The sequence below is a fragment of the Blennius ocellaris genome, assembly GCF_963422515.1.
Source record: "Blennius ocellaris genome assembly, chromosome: 23".
Taxonomy (NCBI): Eukaryota; Metazoa; Chordata; class Actinopteri; order Blenniiformes; family Blenniidae; genus Blennius; species Blennius ocellaris.
Genome location: NC_137672.1, coordinates 14573852 through 14595191, shown reverse-complemented (window position 1 = coordinate 14595191; position 21340 = coordinate 14573852). Strand labels below are relative to the sequence as shown.

Here is a 21340-nt window from a genome sequence, read left to right as displayed (position 1 = left end):
ACAGTAAACATACGTCTTACCTGAGGCAGGATTTCTAGTGTATGGTGTTTATGTGTGTGGTTGATATGTAGCATGCACAGTGAACGTTGAAATTGAGGTAGCGATTAGCAATCTTGCTTCACAGTTAGAATACCTTTAATTCCCAAATTGCCCTCATGTGGGTGTGCATGGACTGGCAATCCGTCCAGGTTATACATTGCTTTTTGCAAATGTAGACTATAGGATTAGGACTCCAGTCCCTCAAGAACCTAAGTGGGAATGAGTGTCATAAATAGACTTTTGTGAGTCGAGCTTTTAGCATGAAAAACTGGGCATCGTCTATCACATGCTTAAACCATCTGTCTTCTGGAAAGCGTCTTACAGAATGTCAGACACACTCTTGATACATTTTAGACATTGTTATACAAATACATTATTTTGTGTCTTACCAGGACACACACACACGCATTAAAGGCTTGTATCATAAGCACAGTGTGACAACCACTCCAACAATGTTATGCTTATATGATCACATTTGAAAAATGGATTCATGAAATTTTGGGAATCAACTTTATTTTTCTTATGGAAAAACAAGGGTGTGTGTGTGTGTGTGTGGTTTTGTGTGCGTGTGTTTGTGTGTGCCTGTGTATCCCTCAAAACGCATTTCTTTGCCACGTGTGTTCAAGAATATTTTCACGTGGGAAAATGAGAAAACTGGGGGGGTCGAACAGGGAAGTTAAGGAGACATAAAATGGGTAATAAAGATAACAGAAGAAGTCGTAGGGGCAAACGACAACAAAAAAAACCCCCAAAAAAACCCAGTACGCCTGGTGCGCTCGCTCGAGTCCTGAGAGCGCGCACGCACCTCTAGAGGGAGAGAGAGGGAGAGAGAGAGAGAGAGCGAGAGAGAGAGATTTCTCTTTGTACTGAATGAGTTGAGGCCGGCTCCGCTTCACTCCTGCCTTCTCTTTTATATAAGCAGAGTTTGCATGCTGTAAATAGCTCAATAAGCCGGTTACACTTTACGTTTCGTCGCTCGCCTTTGTGTCGTGGACGCGGCCCGACTCAAATGCACCTTTAGGCGATTTTCTTTATTTCTTTCTTTTTCTTTTTTTTTTTTTTTTTGGAGAGGACATAACAAAAGCATCAGGTCCAAGCGCCGTTTCTCCTTCTCCTTCTCCTTCTCCTTCTTCTCGTGGGGGATCTTTCTTTCTCTGTGCGTAAAACACAGCGTCCACACGCCGCTTCTTGTTTCACCTCATCTCATATTTTCACACTTCCACACATCCGGGTGGTGGCTTCTTTTTTTTTTTAACCCACCCTTTTCTTTTTCTTATTTCCTTTAATATATAGCACGACAAAAAAAAACAAAAAAACAAAAAACCCCGAGCGACAATGGCAGCTGTAACGAGCCCGGAGACGAGCCCTCAGCCGCGGGTGTACTTCCAGACGCCGGCCGGCACCACGGAGGAACCGGAGACTCCGGTTCGGAAACAGGGGCGAGTTACCGTCAAATACGACCGCAAGGAGCTGAGGAAGAGACTCAACCTGGAGGAGTGGATTATCGACCAGCTAACGGACCTCTACGACTGTGAGGTAAAAAAAAAAAAAAGATACCCCCCCCCTCTAAACAATACACGGGCCTCAAAAACCGATCGACTGTATTGATCATCAGGCGGCGCGTGCGTCTAAAGTGACAGACGCTCCGCAGTGTCCGTCTCGGCTGCGTGCGTTCATCCAAACCTGCAGCAAACTGTTGATAAAAGACAAATTAACAGGGCTTTTTTTATTTTATTGTCGCTCCTGAGAGCCGAGCCCTTCTCCTCTATAGCGCAGAGCCCCGGTGGTGTGTGTGCGGGCCATGTGTTCACCGATCAGGTAATAAGAAAGGCGGGGGTCGATCCACCGGGGAGCGTTACTACACTCTTTTTTTTTTTTTTTACGGTGGAACCGAGGTTCCGGTGATGTTGGAGCCATGTGGCTGCGCCTCCATCCGCCGCCCTCACCCACAGGTAGGCAGGCTAAAAGTAGCACATTCGCCTTTATAGCCCGACGGCTCCAGCTCTTTGTTCTGATTGGCTGGCGCTTTTTAAAGCACACCTGTGAATTCTTGTCATTTTATTCATATTCGGCTTATTGGGAATTACCCCCCCCCCCCCCTTCTTTGTTTGAAGGAAATAAATCATTATGGTGTGTAATATGGACAGATCTTTATTCCTTTTAGCGTCTTTAGAATAATCAATATAATAAAAGCAGAAATCGTAATAGTAATTATAGGGCACTAGTTCAGAACACCTATAAATTAGAAATGTGAATTCCACAGTGTGATTAGAGATTATTACTTATGTAAGACATCGCGGTTGTTTATCGTCTCTGTTTGCCCTGGTAACCTGTTCAAGGTGTAACCTGCTTTCACCCAGTGGGATTATCTTTAGCAGTCTGCAACCTGGAATTGGGTGAAGCTGTACAGAAAAAAATATTGCATGTGCCATTATTATATGATAAAACACGTTAGATGTTACTTAACTGACCACAGTCACATATTTTACCATTTCTATCTGAAAGCATCATTATTAAGCCTTTCTTGCACACAATTACATGTAATATAGTTAAACTCGTTCTGTCTTCCAACATTTTCTTCTTGGTGACCCTCAGATTGTCTCTAAGAAACCTTCTCTAAACGTGTCTTCACACATGATGTAATAATTACATTAGACATGACTTATGAGAAGAATGAAAAGGGGACGTTTGTTTATTATAAAATTATATTTACTGGTTTGGGAGACAGAACACAAACGCTGGAGAACATGCTCATTCCAATGACAAATGGAAAATGTAGTATGAGAACAAAGTCTTCGCCAACAACGATCGCAACGTGTCTGACTGTGTTGAGGGATTCTTTACGCCCGTCCCACCTGACGCCCCCTCGTAATGATGACTGTGCAGATCTATCAGCGCTACGATCAAACCCTCAGCCACAGTGACACATGAAAAACTCGGCGCAGTGCTAATGCAACCTGGCGGCAGCTGTGTTGTAGCTGCTGGCGTCAGTGGTTGGTAAGCTCATGTCAACTCCTCTGAGCTGGCATTGACCCACATTCTATTCCCAGCGTGAGGAATACAACGACTTAACAGGTTTGGAGTGTTCCTCGTGAGCTAGGAAAGAGGAAAGGCAGGAGTTCAGTAGGCTGGTTGTTGGGGAAACACAATCGCTTGTAATTGCACGAGGTTGCATGAGGCTTTTCCAGGCGTTTTTTTCTTCTTCTTTTTTTTTCTTCCCCCACTGGAAACAGTTGTGGTTTCTTTGTAGTGATATAGGCACTGACACATGTATATAAACACAAGAAAAGAAATGTACCGGCTGCGCCTATTAAGGTAGAGTTGCCATGATGCAGACATGTTGGAAAACTCACACTTCAAGCTACTCAACGGATTTAGCTGTTTTATATTTACACCTGGCAGTCCAAAATCCAATCCACTGACCAAACTCTAAACTACGAGTACACAGATGTAATACAGACTCACAGTTAACTATTAGTGTGAATTCACGCGGCCATAAACCGATCATGTGGCGTCAGAGCACCAGGCTGCAGCTGTAGTCTTTTGTTTGAACTGAATGTGTCGACAAAGAATCTCCCCTGATGGATGATGTGACGGGGGATATCCTGGGAAATGACACCACAGAGTTATAAACTCCAGCCGAGGTGATTAGAGGGTTTTTTTTTGCAATCAATGCGCTTTGATTCTCAGCCAATAATGCATTCATATGCAATGTGTAGACCTTGCAGATTCCTGGGTCTGAGTTAATGACTTCAGGAGAAAAGCTTGGCAGTGGGACTTAAAAAAAAATAATATAATTAAACAAAGTGGTTTCTCAAATGCAAACCTCTATAAATTGGGTGGTCCTCCTATTTCCTGATGCAGATCCCTGTGTTTGATGCCATCAGTCTGTTTGGCGTCAAGGGCAGATGTTTATCGTCATCCGTCCATCGCTCACTCCCCGATCTGTGCAGTCATGCGCGCTTTAGTGCCCTGCACCTCAGCTGTGCACACAAGATCACAAAGAGCCCCACAAAACCCCACAAATAGCCAAACAATTGAAGAAAAAAAAATCCACTGGTTCTGCAGAGTACGCGAGCCATGTAAAGATTTATTGGGGGGTCAGCTCACAGACATATAAAGTTAAAGTCACACAAATCTGATTGGGGGGGGGCTATGCATTTCTCATCCAAGTCTGATATCGACTCCTATATTTGGCTTTCCAACACGCATAATCATGTCTTTCCATTGTGTCCGTCCAGTCCCCGCCAAGGCTGTTAGACAACAAAGAGATTAATTTACAGTCGCTTCGCTGATGGAGACACTTGGGCCCATTTAGACGGGGAGATAAGGAGCACGTGCTACTGGAAAGGCAGCTTTAGCCGGTCTGAGAGCAGGCGGTTTGCTGGAGTACCCCGTCACTGACAAAGACACTCGGCATGTAAGGATTTTCTCCTTTTCAGCTCCTTTGATTTTTTTTTCTCTCTCCTTTTGCTTTGACGTGTACCTTAATCAATATTTGTCCCTTATTACCCTTTGCAAGTCTTCATCAACTTTCACTCTTCTCCGTCTTCCTTTGTCGGCAGTCGTTTGAGTACTAATAATAGCGTGGCGCTCAGTCAGCAGGGAATTCATGATTAGCCTATTCTCCGTCGTATTATCCCTTTAAACATGCTACAAGCAGTCAGCCAGTCCACTTTTGCCAGCCAGCTTGTCAGATATTCATCCAGCCATTAGTCCGGTCTATCAGTCAGAGTTGCTATGGGTGGTGTTGAGGAGCTGAGCTGAGCCGTGATTCCATGGCAACAGGGCTTGTTAAATGTTTATGTTGGTTAACCATGCAGTGGGGAAAAAAAAGGTTGGGTCCATTTAATGAAAGAAAGCAAAAATGACATCATTCCCAAAAAAAGGCCATGATGTCTTTAGTTCTAAATTTCAATAAAGGCAATAACATATACTAATAGTGTCTTTAAATACCTGCACTTTGTTAATGTATCGTTTTGTTCCTGCTCTTGGGAAGACACTCAATAGAGCAGACTTTCAGAAGTAATAAATATGGATAAAATTGCCGTCTTTAAACAGGTGTAAAAGCAATTGTCACAACACCAGAACTGCTACCCATACATTACACATAGTTAGTATAGGAAACTTATTGACCGTGAAGAATATGTTTCGTGCTAAAAAAAATACAAAAAACAGGTCTAAGTCCACAGTTGTGTAAATTTAGGGCAAGAGAAAGAGCACTGTTGTTTTGATGGACAAATCTCAAAGCACAAAGACACATTGCATCATCACCAGTCATGTTATCACCACACTCAACATGATCTCATATCACATCCCTTTTAATTTGAAGCAATAAAGTGCTACATTTTCCCAATTCTGTATGTAAATCTCCTGAAGAAGCAAATTTGACTTGCAATTTTAATTAGTTGTGTTTATATTGCTCCCCCCCCCCCCCCCCCCCCCCCCAATTCATCAGTTGTATGATCAACGTACTGTTTCAAAACACGTGTTTTGGACAATCCCGGTTCAGCTGCACACATTTGGGTCTCAGCATGTGGCGGTGGTAAAGAGGTCATCTGATAGGGCCTTGGGGGTATGGCTGAAGCAACATGTAAGTGTGGGAACAGCTGCAGAAGTGCCTCCAAATCCCACAATCTCCCGTCTCTCTCGGTTTACATTTAAAACCCAACTGTGGCCATTTAAAGCACAAGCCCTGAAACGTCGGTAAACGTTAGGGTTTGAGGGCTCGCTACGGTCCATAACACAGTCATGGAGGGCAACTCTCCAAACTGAGGCGCCCGTTTCTCAGCTGTGTGGATGTTCTGTGTTGTAAGAGAGCCGCGCTTTACTAGTGGCTTTGTGTATGTGGCGCTAAGTGTGCTTCAGCACACGCTGGGGAAGAGAAAAGTGTTGGTTACAATGAGCAAGTCCACAGCTTCCCTTTAAGTGAAACAATGAGATTTTACTCCAGCCGTGGAGCTATTTCCATGGAAACTGGCCCGTTAAAGTTTTATTTGACAGTAAAGACTCAATTTTCTCTCACTTTAACTGTGGTTTTTTTCTTTCTTCTTTCTTTTTTTCTTTTCATTCTGGAGTTCTCCAGAGCTGACCAGAAGCTACACAGTTAACAGTGGGGAGAGTGGGCGGAGCCAATCTCCAAACTCCAGGGTCCTACGTGGCCACACACACACACACACACACACACACACACACACACACACACACACACACACACACACACACACACACACACACACACACACACAACCAGATGGGAATATGAGTGAGAACAGAGGCAGGATTGGTGAGCAGGAATGCAATAAACGGGGGAAGAGAAGGCAAAAAAAAAAAAAATGTAGAATGGAGGAGAAGGAGAAAGTAGCCGGAGTAGGCAGGGATGTTTTAGAGGGAGAAAGTTGTTTACAGGGTTTGTGAGACATTGAAAACGGTTGTCCTCTTTCTCACATTGACTTGAAGGCACTTTATACTTGAAAGCCTCCAGATCAGAAACAATACTCCTGTGTGCTCTTCAGTTCTGCTGACATGTGGAGTGTTTATTTTCCAGAGCGTGGTGTCACATTTATCTCTCAGGGATTTCCCCACATGTTCGGGAAGAACAACAGGATTGCATACCCCCTCCCCCTTCACAGCACGTGGCTTTACTTCATCAAGACTGTCAAATTTCCGCGTTTATAAGGGTTGATTCAAACTCGGCGATCAAAGCATAGAAAATCCTTCCCATCGACCTTCAAATAAAAGAGGAAGCAGCGCGAGCTGAACGGTCGCCACACTTCCTGTTGTATCACAAAGCACGTCACTATTTAGTTTAAAAGTTGATTGACTAACATTGCATGCTCCTCCTTTTTTCTCATGAAGAAATGGGAGACTGTGAATATTTTCAGAGAGAAATCAAAGAGATGGTTACTGGTAGAAAAAGACGCAAACGGCGAGGAGCCCGATGAGCCTGGCCGTGGGAACAGCTGTAATTTCATAGTTTTCCATGTCCTGGGATAGGTTGGCCTCTTTCTCAGACATGTACATGCCTACACACACACACACACACACACACACACACACACACACACACACACACACACACACACACACACACACACACACACACACACACACGGCCCAACATTTCTTTAAACCGTGCACTTTAAGGTCTGAATACCAATCAGTATTACTACCCACTCAGTCAGTGTGTGTGTGCGTGTGTGTGTGTGTGTGTGTGTGTGTGTGTGTGTGTGTGTGTGTGTGTGTGTGTGTGTGTGTGTGTGGAAGAGTGACTACAAAGAGTGGTTGTTACACAGCGGGAGTGAAAGACTCCACTGTGTCTTTGTAAACACCCCCCCACACCAGGATGCGCGCGCGCACACACCCCCCCCACACACACACACACACACACACGCACACACACACACACACACACACACACACACACACACACACACACACACACACACACACACACACACACACACACATACAGACACACACACACATCTTAATAGCTCACATGTGGTTGTACAGATTGAACACACTATTCTTTCCCTGATTGATGTTGGGTGTGAGTCAGCAGACGCAGCCGTCTGACCCACTGACTGACTATGTGAACATTATTCAAGCGGTGAGCGAGTGAATCCAGCAGGCGTTTGTGTTTTGGTGAGTGTGCATGTGTGTGTGTGTGTGTGAGTAAGACCGGAAGTAAGTCAGAAAAGCCAAGTGAGCGAAGGCCGTGGATGAAGTTAAAGAGGGATGTGGATCGAGAACAAGGAGGGACGTGAGTCACTCAGAGGAATGTTTATGCACGCCGTCACAGGAAGTCTATGCGAAGCGAGTGTGACCAATGCAAACTGGATGCAAAAAAAAAAAAATCAACTCTTGTTTACATACCACTTTCTATCGAGAACACGCAGCACACACACACCTGATGGTTTACAATAACACAGCTGCTCTTGTTAAATGTCGGGCTTCACTGAATACATGCACACGCTGCTGACAGAAAAGCAAATTAAAGAATCGTTTCAGTCGCGGCAGAACAATTCGAGACTTTGTCTGCCCTCAACTTGTCGATTTATCCAAATTAGATTGACGATCACAGGACCAGACCTGGTGGTTATTCCGCCACTGAACCCACATGACTCTACCTGAGTCCCGTGTTCAACAGGAGAACATTATGTGCATGACACATCATGACCCGCTGCTGTACATGCAAGCTGAACCGTGGGACGGAGCCAGAAGAATGTACTTGTTGAATCTCGAGCCAACTCATGTATGTGTGTGCCTGCTGCGGTTCGTGTTCCTGTTCGTGTTTGTTATGCGTCAGCTACGAGAGCTTGCACGACCTGATTGGCTCCCTTCCACCCCGTAAATCCTTTAGTCTAACGTTTCAGCACGGGCTGGGCTTGATGAGCTTGTCGTTCCGGCCGTGGTCACACAGGTGAGGCTGTCAGACGACAAAAACACATCACTGGGAAGATGAAATGTCACTCGTCTGCAGCTGCAGCAAAGCCAATGGCACATTATCAAGACAAATCCTGGTATCTGTTCCGGCCAGACAAATGTTCATATTAAGTCTGTGTGTTTAATAGATATCCACTGGATGCCTATTAAATGTTCATGGCTAATAATGTGTTTCGTTGCCATAAACTTAATTAGTGATGAAAATGCGACTAAACTCTTCTCATTATAGAGAATGATCTACAGCCTGACACTCATCATTTCCAGTGATTGCCTGTGTTGGTAATTAAATCAGTTTTAGGACTGTAGACACACTTTTGGGGGAGCCGTTTTCTTAAAGCTGTAGCACCCATGAGGAGGTCTTTTAAAGCGAGTGCATGTATTATAGCGATGCACTTTGCTACGCATGCTTCTGCTATGACTCTATGTGGCACTGGGGTGCTGTTGCGACAATATCGCCTCAATATGGGGCATGAATTAGATATTCCTTTTAGTGGCGTGAGTTTATTGGCGTCCACACTGAAGCCATATTGAAGCAATGAAACAGGCAAACCACTGTCCTCGTCTCTATATTACGTTTGGCGCTGACGCCGGCATCAGGTGGCAGCAATCATATCACCGTCTCTGCCTCTGTCGGAGTAACTGGCTGCAGGTCGGGGCGAGGAAACACAGATCCACTCAGGAGGGTATTTAAGTCCCAGGAGGTGCATTAGAGCAGACGCCAGTTCAGCTGTTGGTTGGCGGCGTCGAGGCAGAAGTCAGTTTATGGCTTTATTCACAGTCTGATGGTGTGTGCGTGTGCGTGTGTAATGTGTTGTGCTGTTTACATACCACCAACAGATTGTCAGGAGCTCTCTGCAGCGTTTCCCCTGCATACACAGATGATGTCAGACTTGTGAAGTGATTTCAGACATTCACAGAAAGAGGCCAGTGGCTCCGTTCGCTGCGCCGAAGACTTTCTGACCCTGAAGTCGGTCTCGGGTCGGCCGACAGCGAGCGATCGTGGAAGGTTAAAGCACAGGTGCCGCGCTGGCCCCCGTGCTCCCTCTGACGTGAACCGCTGTGGAACTTAAGATCAACGACGCAGGAGATGGCGAAAACGATGCGGCGGTGGAAATGTGGCCTGTCATGAAAAAAAAAAACTGTTCTGGTTCACACGTCTGTGGGAACAAATGGAGGGATGAAGGATGTGTGGACAGATGGACGGGCAGCTGGTAGGCAGGGACACACACTGACTAATCAAAATCAAAGAATGATAACCGTTTGTTACTCTTGTCAGCTTATTGTACAATATCAATTTCATATTTGGCTCACTAATATTCTTTTACATTTAAAACTACTATTTGAAAACCATATATGAGCAATGTGTAAGTGGCAGGAGTGATAACAAGAAGCTGGTTCGTCAGGAAGCACATCAGTCTCACTCTATTTCCGTCACACACTCAGAGTCAACAGAATGGTATTAGATGTTCAGACACCTGTTCTGGTCTCTGTTCAGCAAACGTTGATCGCATCAATCACTGTTTTTTTTTAGTTGCTCAGTTTGACAACATCCTGAGAGTCTCGCTTTCCTGCTGCTGTGCTCTTGTGTTTTTTTTACAACCATCATAAAGGTTTTAACAATTCATCTACTCGAATGTCTGAATGGTTGCTTTTATAAACGACAGATAATGTCTTCCCAACGAGGACAAAGAGGTAACGGATAGAAAAAGTCATGATCCAAGTTTCTTGGTAGATTTCGTTTCAGACGGTGCCTCGGCTGCTGTGATAATCTGCTGCAATCTCACACATTCTGAGTTTGCTAATCCTGCAGCTGATTGACTGACTATGGAAATGAACCAAAGTATTAAGTGATTAGATTAGCCAATGAGTTGCCAGTGTACGAGAGGTCGGCGCATGTTGATGATGGAGCCGTATGAAAGAGTAATAACGTCCTCTAATCCCCTTTTGAAAGCCATCAGGATTATCGCTTAATAACAGATGAATGAATTAAAACTCGCGCAAACAAACACTTTTGCCTCCCGTGCAGAAACTTGCCTGTAAGTAAATCTATTCAAACGAGCCACAAGAGTCCTTCATCGTCAGAGTAAAAATGGCAGAACAAAGTCATTCTTTGAGTCACCTGGCAAATGAATGGCTGCATGTTAAGCGGTTGTGGCGGCAACCGCCAACAGTGACATAATGATAATCGGCTGTAATCCTTGTTTGTGTGCATTCTTGTTCTAATCTGCACATAATCTCAACTTTCAGTTCAATTGTAGTGATAATGACTTTCACAGTCTGAGTCTGCTTGTATCTTTTCTTTTTTTCTTTTTTCTTTTTTATCCCTGTGGTTATTTAATATTCTGGCTATTACATGTTTGCACCAGTGATAATTAGTAATCGACTGAATATGATGGAAAAATCTATTTTGAGAAACCCAGAGGCTACTATTTCCAATTTACCCAAGACACCTGCCCACATACACAACGTATATATATTCCTTACATACACAACACCTACTGTGTATAATGATTGAGTGGAGCGTGATGTTTTTTTAAATTACATTTTTCCCTTGTTATCTGCTGCAGAAATCACACACCGGAAAAAAAAACCTGGAGGTGGAAGATGAAAGCGTCCATTGGAGACACTGTCTGGTTCACACATTTCAGATGAGGGATTGTTCTAATTAGGGTGACCTGAAAAGAAAGTAAGCGATGGATAATCTTTGTGTGATGTGACGGAGCGCGTGAGAAAGGGAGAATCGGGGTGAAAGTGACATGCAATGGTTAAAAGCTGGCAACTCAAGATTTGTTGGCACTTTTGGTCTGTAAATTTAGAGTTTGTTCATATTTAAACCGCACACTAATTCAAAATGTAAGCTGTCGTCCAGTCTGATCACAAATCTCATAAGTAGACCTAAAAAACTTGCGAGAAGGAAACTGTTATGTGTGAAACTAATAATAACTAATAAACTTGCATGTCCGCCAGGTCTGTGTGTGACTATAAAGGCCCGTCGACGCTCCCATCCTGCACAGAAATTTCAGGGAAACATCAGTGCAAAAAAAATGGTCTGAGGACTAATTTATTATCTTTTGTTTTCAAATTTTGCTTTTGACGCAAGTTATCTGAAGCTTCTTTGTCTGAATGTCAAAGATATATTCGTATCCACACGCACATTCGTGCAGCATTTCCTAGAATTGATCGTCATCTTTGTTGTCTTCCAATTTATGTTGCCTTCTTCGATCCTTTGCGCTTTGCACATGTGCTGCACGGCACACCACTGCCCCTACAGGTCATCAATGGTATTACGTCATTTGCTCGTGACGTGCCTGGATATGTACTAACAATCAAATCAGCTGTCTGTATCCATTTGTGCATGGAGCATGTTTAATGTGAATAATCATGAAATGGCCATTGAGACTGCTAAAGCAGTATAACTGGCAAAGTAAGTTATTGCCGTTCACTATATAAGTTCTATTAATGAGAGCAAGATGAAAGAGAATCCACAGGTCATGCATAAAAGCATTGGTTTATGTAAGTGCACTTCAGATTGACGCTTTAGTGTCCCTGACAGTTGTAGGTAAACAGCCCCGACAAACTGCGCCGCCATGTCATGGCCAGAAAGCGGAGTGCAGCTGAGCTCCAGCCTTGGCAGCGCCAGCGGTACAAGTCCACCCAGGGCTGGTTGTGACCCCGAGGGACCGGCAGAGTGTCTCCCCAGGGAGGCCGCAGCAGCAGACACAGCCAGTCAACACGCGGAAACCACTGAACCGTTCGGCCAGGCCAAACAGGCCGATGTGGAAATCATTCAGCTGCACCACAAAACAGCCGTGTCTCCGGACAGCTTTTGCAGTGGGAGTCAAGGTTGGGTGGCGATCTACGTGTTAACACGTCTCATTGCAAATAGGTGTTTGTTTGCACTGGGTCGAGACCTTCAGTCATACCCTGGGAATTTGCTTCGTGATGACAAATGCTTTAAAAATAAAACAAAAAACAAAAAATGACTGATTTGTCTGCAGACACGTGACACTCGGGACAACGTTGGCTATTCAACTCTCTAACTGGGCCAATCCCTGTCTCTTCGTGACTGTGGTTTCATCTCGCCGTTCCCTTCTTTCCTCGGATATCACTTTACTTTATATTGCAGTATACGTCTTTTGACATCACTTCCATTGTCCTCTAATTGCAGTGCGTGTACGACCCGAACTGCCATGCCCACGTCCTAATTGCAGCAATGAATGTTTCCTGGCTTCGCTTGGGAGATTCGTGCCGTGTACTTGGAGCTGGTGACGCCTTGGCGTTCTGCTGCACAAAGTCTAAAGCAGCCCACACAGCAGCGGGCCACACATTAGCATGCCCACATCAAGTACCGCAAGACTCTGGAGGCTCGGCATCCTTTTACTTCACATGACCGAGCCGCTTGCATTTTATCTGCAGTCCGATAGCAGGAACGCTGACGGGGCAGCAGAGACAAAACAGATGGATGCACGTACATGTTATTTTAGGAGACAATTTGACCGTACTTTCAACAGATGCGCGTTGGAAAACTACAAGGGATTCGGTGTTTAAGAACGTGTGGATGTTCTGTAAAGCGTCGACAGAGTGGCTGTTTCACTTGATCTGTTTTTGCCTGCAGCTCTTTCCCTCTGTTTTTCATAAGATTCAAAACAGGACATTATATTCTTCCTGTGAGGAAGTACATCCAACTGATCAGCAATGGAGATGAAGATCAGTCAGTCAGAGGTGCACAGTAAGGCACATGCACACACTCAGGACATTAGACTGGATTAAGTCCATTGCATTGATTATGGATTGTTTTATGGTTCGTGGTCCTGTTCGTGGCCACATATTCATTACGGCAGCCATTCACCACTTAGATTAATTGAGCACACACACACACACGCACACACACACACAGCCATCCAGCCACTTCCCACAGATATCATTACGGCTCCCCCTCCCCCGTTATCTCCCAAGGTCATGTGACCAGGCAGGAAGTAGCTGGGTACGCTGGGGTTTTTAACCCCTTCGCCGTTGACGAGAACGAGAAAGCTGCTTTGTGATGCTGCACTTTCTGGTCTGGCTCTTGTTTTTTCAACACGGAGGAGACCCTGACAATAGCAGGCTTGTTCTTTGTTGTTGTAAGACCTGCAGATTCCCGATAGGCAGCCGTGTGTGAGACGGGAGGAGATACCAGGGTGGACGGGAAGCAACAGGCGATGACAGACGCAATACATCCCCGATGCCAGGCACCCTCTGTTGACCCCCCAGTGACTCCCGCTTTTTTTCCTCATAAGTGGCTTCATGCCCGCAGCGAGGTGACCCAGATGCGAGGAATTATTACAAACACAGCAGGAGTGTTTGAGAACGGCGCAGACCGGCGATGCCAGATCAGGAGCGACGACATCAAAGTAGACGTAGAGATAAAGGGACAGAGGCAGGAAGCAGGGTCAGGCCCAGTGTTTTTCCACTATTTCCATCCTGTCCGTGTGTATTGTCTCTATCTTCGTTGATCACATGGCCGTAGACCAAGTGACCAGATCAGTCATCGGGGTGTCATGAATTACTACCCCTGACGTGGCTTCCCAGCAGCCCTTGACATCCTAGTTTATTATTTCATAAAAGAAAAAGTCGTCCTAATTTCTTCAGAGAGTTAGTTATCCTATAAACGAATTTATTTCCACACTGACAAGCCCATGCGCATTAGTAATCGTCATGGGATATTTTCTTTTTTTTTTCTGCCAGAAGAATTTAACTTCTCCAATTGGCGTAATAGTGGAAATTACCCATTTAGGATCCTTCCCTATTACCCTATCGGGAGCCTTCCCCATGAGTCGGTATTTCAAAAAAAAAAAAAAAATCAAGATGGAGTTCAAAACAGCATAGACAGTGTCAACATGCATGAACTATAGGTCGAGTTAGGATCAGCCATTGTGATGCATGACTTGCTTTTTAACCTGAGATGGACATTTATTGCTCTGTAGAAGTTCTGGAATATAAAAAAAAAAATTCTAAGATAGTGGATGATTTTAGTGGAGTTAAGATGCAGTGGAGCTGGATTTGGTGTCTGGTGGAGTCGCTGCCGCAGGAGGTGAAGTTGAGGTCTTCCTCCATTGGTCATAAGTGATCTAAAACACTCAGTGGACGAATGAGTCCTTCATGTTCAAACTACGCACTTGTCCAATTTACAACTCTCGACTCAAAACGGGAAATTGACATTTTTGCAACCCGGTGCATCGGCGAACACTGACTTTCAGTCATGTTACCCAAAACCTTATGAATAATCAGTTTCAATGGACGAAAAGCACTGCAGTGTTTGTGACACATGTGGACTGTATTCTTCTGTGACAACCAAGAACGAGTCAGAACTAATCCATTTCAGTATTGCCAGTGCACACTTCACCTGCAGCTTGTCAGTGTTGGCATTCACGCGTCTTTTGCACCGGGGCACCCAGCATAAAGCAATAGCTTTAATGGAGCACTCACTCACTCACTCTTTGAAATGCAAACACACACACACACAGTGTAGAAACACTGCACGAAGCATTACGAGTCCTCCCAGATTAAATTGAAACGTCTTATATCTCCATACATCTCTGCGCCAGAGTGTCGACAGGAGAAGGAGCGGTGGAGGTGTATCCGCTTAATTCTACTCTTGACGGTTGCATAAAGGATCGGTTTGCCAGACGAACTGCAACAAACGCACACGAGGGAAGTTCGGAGTGAGCGCCATTGTTCGGAGCCACGCGGCCCACTTTTCCTACTTCTTCCATTTCCTCCTTCCTCCATCCTGTCGGCTAAAGCCATCACACCCCCCCCATGTCATACCCAGCCAAAACATTCTTTGTTTTTGTGTTTTCTTGCAGGACGGGCAATCGGCCATTCTGACGTCCTGTTATTTTTATCCTCGTTTACCGCAGGGTAGGTAGAGCGTTTTTTTTCGTCTCTCGTCCAGCTTGCGGTAAAACGGAGATTTTTATCCAAGTCGTCGCATTTTTCACGCGGAGTGGTATCGCTGAAAGACATTCCGCGTGATCTTGGTAGGGGGCCTACTGTGACCTACTTCCACTTGCTCACGTGAAGCTCCCCACGTGTTCAGAGGTGATCTTCTGTTAATGTAAACCTCTGTTTCATCAGTCGAGGGTGATGGCACTGCTTTCATTTGACTGACAGCAGTGGGGATTCTTTTGCAGTAAAGATTTTGCCATTATCGCATTCTGAACTAACCACAGTGGCACTGCTTGCAATTCCAGTCCGACTTGAGCCGCGTGTAAAGAAGCCAAAGAAAAACTGACTTTGTCTCCCCGCCTCTCTGTGTCATTACTTCCCTTTCCAGAGATATTTCCAGTAGCCATGATAGGCCGCGCTATTGTAACGCGAGGACGCTGACCCACTTGTGTGCATAACTTCTGTTTTTCCGGTGAAAGGAGCTGCAGTTCGGCATTTGATCTGTCCAGGCCTGCAGCCACTGCGCCTCCCCAGTGAGAGGAGTAGTACTACGCCCTCCACACTCTTGTACACTCATATTCACACACCATGTTCTCATACTGTCACATCTCATCCTGCTCTGGACTGCAGGAAGCCTCCAGATGAAGAGCCTTCTCCCCTCTCTCTCTCGCTCTCTCTCTCTCTCTCTCTCTCTCTCTCTCTCTCTCTCTCTCTCTCTCTCTCGCCCCTGTGCAAATCATATTTATGAGTTTGTCTGGAAGAGTGTAATTAAATTTAAAGACCATGCGATTTCAATAGAAGAACAAGGCCGTTTGTAATATCTGTTTCTTTTTCTGGCTTTGCTTCTGAGTTACACTCGGTGCCGGCTGTGTAATAAATAATGTGCTTTTTTTTTCTCATTTGAAAGATGTTATTATTCCAGATTAACATTATTCATTTTTACTTCAGTACTTCGTCTCAGTGCTTGTCTATCTACCTGTTGTTGGCCTAACTCAGTTTCACTGGTTGATGACTGGGCTACAGATTTCCCAGGTGCCTCATGCCTGAATAAGAACCTCAGACTCAAACAGAGCAGATCTTCTGCTTCCTTCGCCTGAAGACTCTCCGCGTTGTTTGCGCTTTACCACTTTTTGTTTGTGAACCTGCCAGTATCTCGTAGACACCTTTTCTTCCCGGCCACATCTGCAGCCAGCAGCGAAACACCCCCCCCCCCAGACTGCTGACTGGTTCAGTAAGTCAGTCTGGAGGATTGTTTTGGAAATCCTCCCTCGTGATTCCCCGCTTTCTTTGTGTCTCCTCTCTGAAGGCTGTCTTCCGGCCTTTTTCAGCGTCTCCCTCCCTCTCCCTCCTCTCCCTCCTCTCCCTCCCCGTCTTCTCTTTTCAGTCTGCTCCACTCAGCTGCTGCCTCCCCTCGATACGCTCCTTCACCTCTTACCTTCCTTCCTCTCGGCATTGCCCCCCCCCCACTCTCCTCACAGATTTACCCACATCTGCTAAATCATTTTCAAGAGACTTTTCAATACTGTTAAGTCGCAAGAGTCTCCAGTAGATCATTAATGGAGAGTAAAAACATATTTTTAACCGAGCCATCATGATGGAAAAGCCTTTCATTTTCATCTCCTGGTGCTTTTGTTTTGTTTTTTTTTGTTCTTTGTCCTTGAGCTTCCTCTTCTTTTGTGTTTTGGTTAATGCATGTTGTAGCACATGGAGCCCACATGTTGTGCAGATCTGTCTTTGTGTCAGACCTCGCTGCCTCTCTGTCGCCTTGTGTGACTCACAACCAGCTTCGTCGTGTCTGCAGGAGCGTTTTGTGTCTTTAAATGTTTGGACACCCTGTTTTTTAGAGCGATGTTTTTGAAACGTTTGCAGAAATAACAGTTTGGATGACGAAAGGCTTTAACGCGGCGTCGTCTTCCTACCCTCTTGTTAGTCTTCGTGCAAGTATCAGAGTGTGTGTGTGTGTGTGTGTGTGTGTGTGTGTGTGTGTGTGTGTGTGTGTGTGTGTGTGTGTGTGTGTGTGTGTGTGTGTGTGTGTGTGTGTGTGTGTGTGTGTGTGTGTGTGTGCGGGCACAAACATGCCTCTTTGCTGACAGTAAGTCTGTCTGTCACCTCCAATCTCTATCTCGCTCTCACAGACTGTCCTGCTCCAAAATAAATCCTTACACACACACACACACACACACACACACACACACACACACACACACACACACACACACACACACACACACACACACACACACACACACACACACACACACACACAAAATTCATCCAGCTTAGACATATTAATGCTCATTTTTATAATTCCCTAATCCACGGATGTGTGTGATGTTCAGGAGTACTGCAGTAAAAAATAAAAAACCAACCCAAAAAACATGTCAGCTAATGCGGCACACAAATGTGCACACACAGCATGCCACGCATGTGTGTGTGTGACACACCATGACCAGTGTGTGTGTGTGAGATGAGACAGGGGGCAGTGGGGCAGGTGCAGAGACAGCTGGTGTGGGCGACTCTAACCAAGGGGGAGGACGAGGCCGAGCGAGAGATTCCTCGAGAACGGCATGAATATAGCAATTCAGCTGCAAAAAGACGGGGAGGAAACGAGTGTATGAGCTCTTGTCACCAGCGGTGGAGCACTTTGATAGGCCACACAGCGCGAGGGAGAGCGAGCGAGACAGATGGAGGGAGAGAGAGAGAGAGAGAGAGGGAGGGAGGCCATTAAGCCACTTCTCGTGCAGCCACAGAATAATCAGAATAGAGAGCTGATTGGATATATTGAGTTGTGTCGGGAGAGCACAAGAACGAGGAATCCTCATTTGAAATTTAACTGTGTTGCTGCCCTGTTGGCTCATTTTGAACAGAAATTATCTTTGATTCCAAAGAGCAGAATTAACCCCCTGGAGGATTTACTCACTTGAAACAACACTGTGACAGACACCACTCATCTCCTGGGAGGATTTCATTGCTACGCGGGGAAGCTCACTCTCATTCCACACAAACCACAAAATCCCTCCCAAAGAAACCTTGTTGCTCCATATCCTTTGTTGCACAAGTGAAGAATTAGTACCGCTGACTGTTCCTCCTAATATTTGACCGTCTTCATTTAATCTGCTTTCAAAACCACTTATAAGCGGGATTCTCGGCACGCAGTGTAATGAGGGCGACATAAGTTAAGTTGTCTGTTGCAATTAATCATCAAGTAAATTCGTATTGATGCTCTGCTGGTTTCCTCTGATGCCCTTTGCAGTGTGGCGCCCCCTGCTGCTTCGTCGACTCCATTCACATTCTGCTTTGTATCATCAAAGCTCAGTGGGATAAATACAGAAGTATTATTAGATCAGTGGTGTCAAATAAAACATGTCCTCTCGGGACTTGTACTTTTTTTTTATGAGTAAAAGGTGAAGACAGAAGTGGATGACAGCAGAGAAACCTTTTTTATAGGGGACACTGGTGCCAAACCAGACAGTCTGAATTGCTTTACTGAGACTCGCTGTGAACAATTCAGGTTGTCTGTGATAGATTTAGTTAAAAAAAATGTTAAATATGAGCATTTTGAGGAAAAAAAATTGAGGGAATAATTTCAAATAGTCATTATTGGTGTTTTCCGATCCTTCTCAGTGAAATCACTGCTTGAGGTGAGTTCCTGTCTCTATTGTTTGGCCTCCTGTAATGTCCGACACGTGGGCCGGTGGGAGCACATCACCCTCTAGTGTCCAGAGGCAGACGCTCGTCGGTAGCTGCACCACATCATGCAAAGAGAGAGAGAGAGAGAACTGATGGCGGCTCGCCATCGACCACACAACATAAACACTGGTGCTCGGAATAGAAAGGATGAGGAGGATTTCTCTCCATGCGTCCCACGAGGGCAGGTTTCACAGTGACGGTCAGCTATAAATATAAACCTCTGTTCTTTTTTTCTTTTTCTTTTCCCCTCCTCTTGCAGGAGGAGGCCATCCCCGAGCTGGAGATCGACGTGGATGAACTGCTGGACATGCCGAGTGACGTGGAGCGGGCAGCCAGGGTCAAGGTAGGACCTCTTTGTGTGAAGAAAGGACGGTATGGATGCGAAGGAGAAGGACCGTCCTTCATTTTATTGCGTTTGTGCTTTACAGGACCTGCTGGTTGACTGTTTCAAACCTACTGAGGTGAGAGGAAAATAAATAAATAAAAAATCCATCGCTTCTCAGGCGTGTCCTTCTCACCGGTTCTCTCCTTCCCTTCGCTCCTCCAGGACTTCGTCTCAGAGCTGCTGGACAAGATCCGGGGGATGCAGAAGCTCTCCACGCCTCAGAAGAAATGATGAGATCCCCGCCCCTCCTCTCTTCTCCTCTCCCCCTCCCGCCCCGCCCCCCCCACCCCCACCTCCACCTCCACTCCAGCCCTCACCTGTCGTCTTCCTGCCGCCCCTTTGATTATGTCAAAGTCTTTCTTTCACTTTAAAATGTCAAACCTGGACCTTGTTTCTGCGTCTAGTTGACCCTCGAGGTCGCCTGGATTTTTCTTTTTTGTTGTTGTTGTTGTTGTGACCGATCGGGTTTGTCCTTTCATTCAAACAGCAAAAAAAAAGGAAAACGATTAGAAGGAATCATTCTGAAAGCGATTCGTCGGCCTTAATCCAGGCACTCTGTTTCCTCTTTTGGGCCTTTCTTCAATCCCCCCCCACCCCCCCCTCCTCCCTCCTCCCTCCTCTTCCTCCCACCCCTCCTCTGCAGCTCCCTCCATCTGTCTGAGGAGGAAGAGGAGCGGAGTACCCTAATTACAACCCAGAGTAGAGCGGCCGGGAGTGGGAGGAAGAACAAGAGAGAGGGAGAGAGAGTCTGTGGGCTGCCAAAAAAATAGAAAATGAAGTTGGAAGGGCGAGGGAGGAAGCAGCCAATCAGCTTGAAGCAGGGCCCGGTTCGTTGCTTGCGTCTCCACGAATGAGAACAACGAGAATCCAAAAGTTGTTCTTTCAAAACTTGTAAAAGAGCCAGCTGCTTCCCTGGCTCCGTTCGAGGGCACGAGGATACTCACTTCGCTTTAGTTTTTTTTTTTTTTTTTAATGAAGTACCTTTTTGACGAGGGGGAGGGGCCAGTACAGTCTTTGCTAATTAACCCCCTTAAAATCCCTTAAATGAGAGGTATTGCTGCAGTGGTGCTTTTAAAAGACTGTCATTCTTTTCTTTTTTTTTTCTTCTTTTCTTCTTATGTGTGTCTGTTGAAAAAAAAAAAAATCTGCACTATGTTATTTCGGGAGGAAAAATCTTGAACCTCTGGCCACTAAAAAAGTAACGTCGAGTTTATCTTTAGTACAGAGGAAAATCTCCGATTCCCGGAAAGAGTCACTCGTAGGTAGTAGTGGCCATATTGCCAGACTGTTTTAGACAGTCTGTTTCTTTTTCCAAGTGTGGACTCTCTTCAGCTGGATTTGGAGTGTTTCTTTCCCTAAATGCATAGTGTGGAGACGAGGGGCTCTTGAGAAGCCACTGCTGTCCAGCCTGCACATACAGTACCTCCGTGTGTCTGTGTTGCTCAACGCTACGTGTGAATGTTGCTACATAATGTACAGCAACAACTGTTGTAGGAGAGGGGTTTTTTTGGGGGTTGGGGGGGGGGGGCTGTATATTCTGCTGTTCTGTACGACAGATTAGGTTTATTTTAGAGGGGGGGGGGGGTTTCTAGTATAGGACTGGTTCCTGTTTTTTTGTTTTGTTTTGTTTTGTTTTGTTTATAAATGTGTTCTTTTGGATGCATTTTGACACACAAATACACACTGACTGTCCAATAGGGGACCCAGAACAAAGCTGCCTTTTTTTTCACCCCCCTCCCCCCTCCTCCCTCCTCTCCTATCCTCATCTCTTTTTCACTCCTTTCTAAGACATGATTGAGACCACCACATTCATTTTTTTTTTTGGGGGGGGGGGGGTCAGCTCAGAGCTCC

At 45.4% G+C, this 21340-nt stretch overlaps 1 protein-coding gene across 2 annotated transcripts; it reads left to right on the top strand.

Annotated features, from left to right (window-relative positions):
* Positions 1-925: 925 nt before the first annotated feature.
* Positions 926-20981, top strand: ppp1r14bb (protein phosphatase 1, regulatory (inhibitor) subunit 14Bb). Of its 2 annotated transcripts, none has more exons than XM_080519308.1 (5): positions 926-1129; positions 1333-1575; positions 19364-19447; positions 19533-19565; positions 19652-20981. In XM_080519308.1, exons 2-5 carry the CDS (start codon positions 1375-1377, stop codon positions 19718-19720), a joined length of 387 nt encoding a protein of 128 aa, XP_080375434.1. In that variant the 5' UTR covers positions 926-1129; positions 1333-1374; the 3' UTR covers positions 19721-20981. The 2 variants fall into 2 exon arrangements, with proteins under 2 accessions (XP_080375434.1, XP_080375433.1); XM_080519307.1 differs by having other exon boundaries at positions 926-1195.
* The last annotated feature ends 359 nt before the right edge of the window (positions 20982-21340 follow it).

Bases quoted from the DNA above. Each gene is read 5' to 3' on its own strand.
- ppp1r14bb (XM_080519308.1), top strand. From the start codon at position 1,375: ATGGCAGCTGTAACGAGCCCGGAGACGAGCCCTCAGCCGCGGGTGTAC. The intron at 1,576-19,363 runs GTAAAAAAAAAA...CTCCTCTTGCAG, and splicing joins CGGACCTCTACGACTGTGAG to GAGGAGGCCATCCCCGAGCT. The intron at 19,566-19,651 runs GTGAGAGGAAAA...TCGCTCCTCCAG, and splicing joins ACTGTTTCAAACCTACTGAG to GACTTCGTCTCAGAGCTGCT.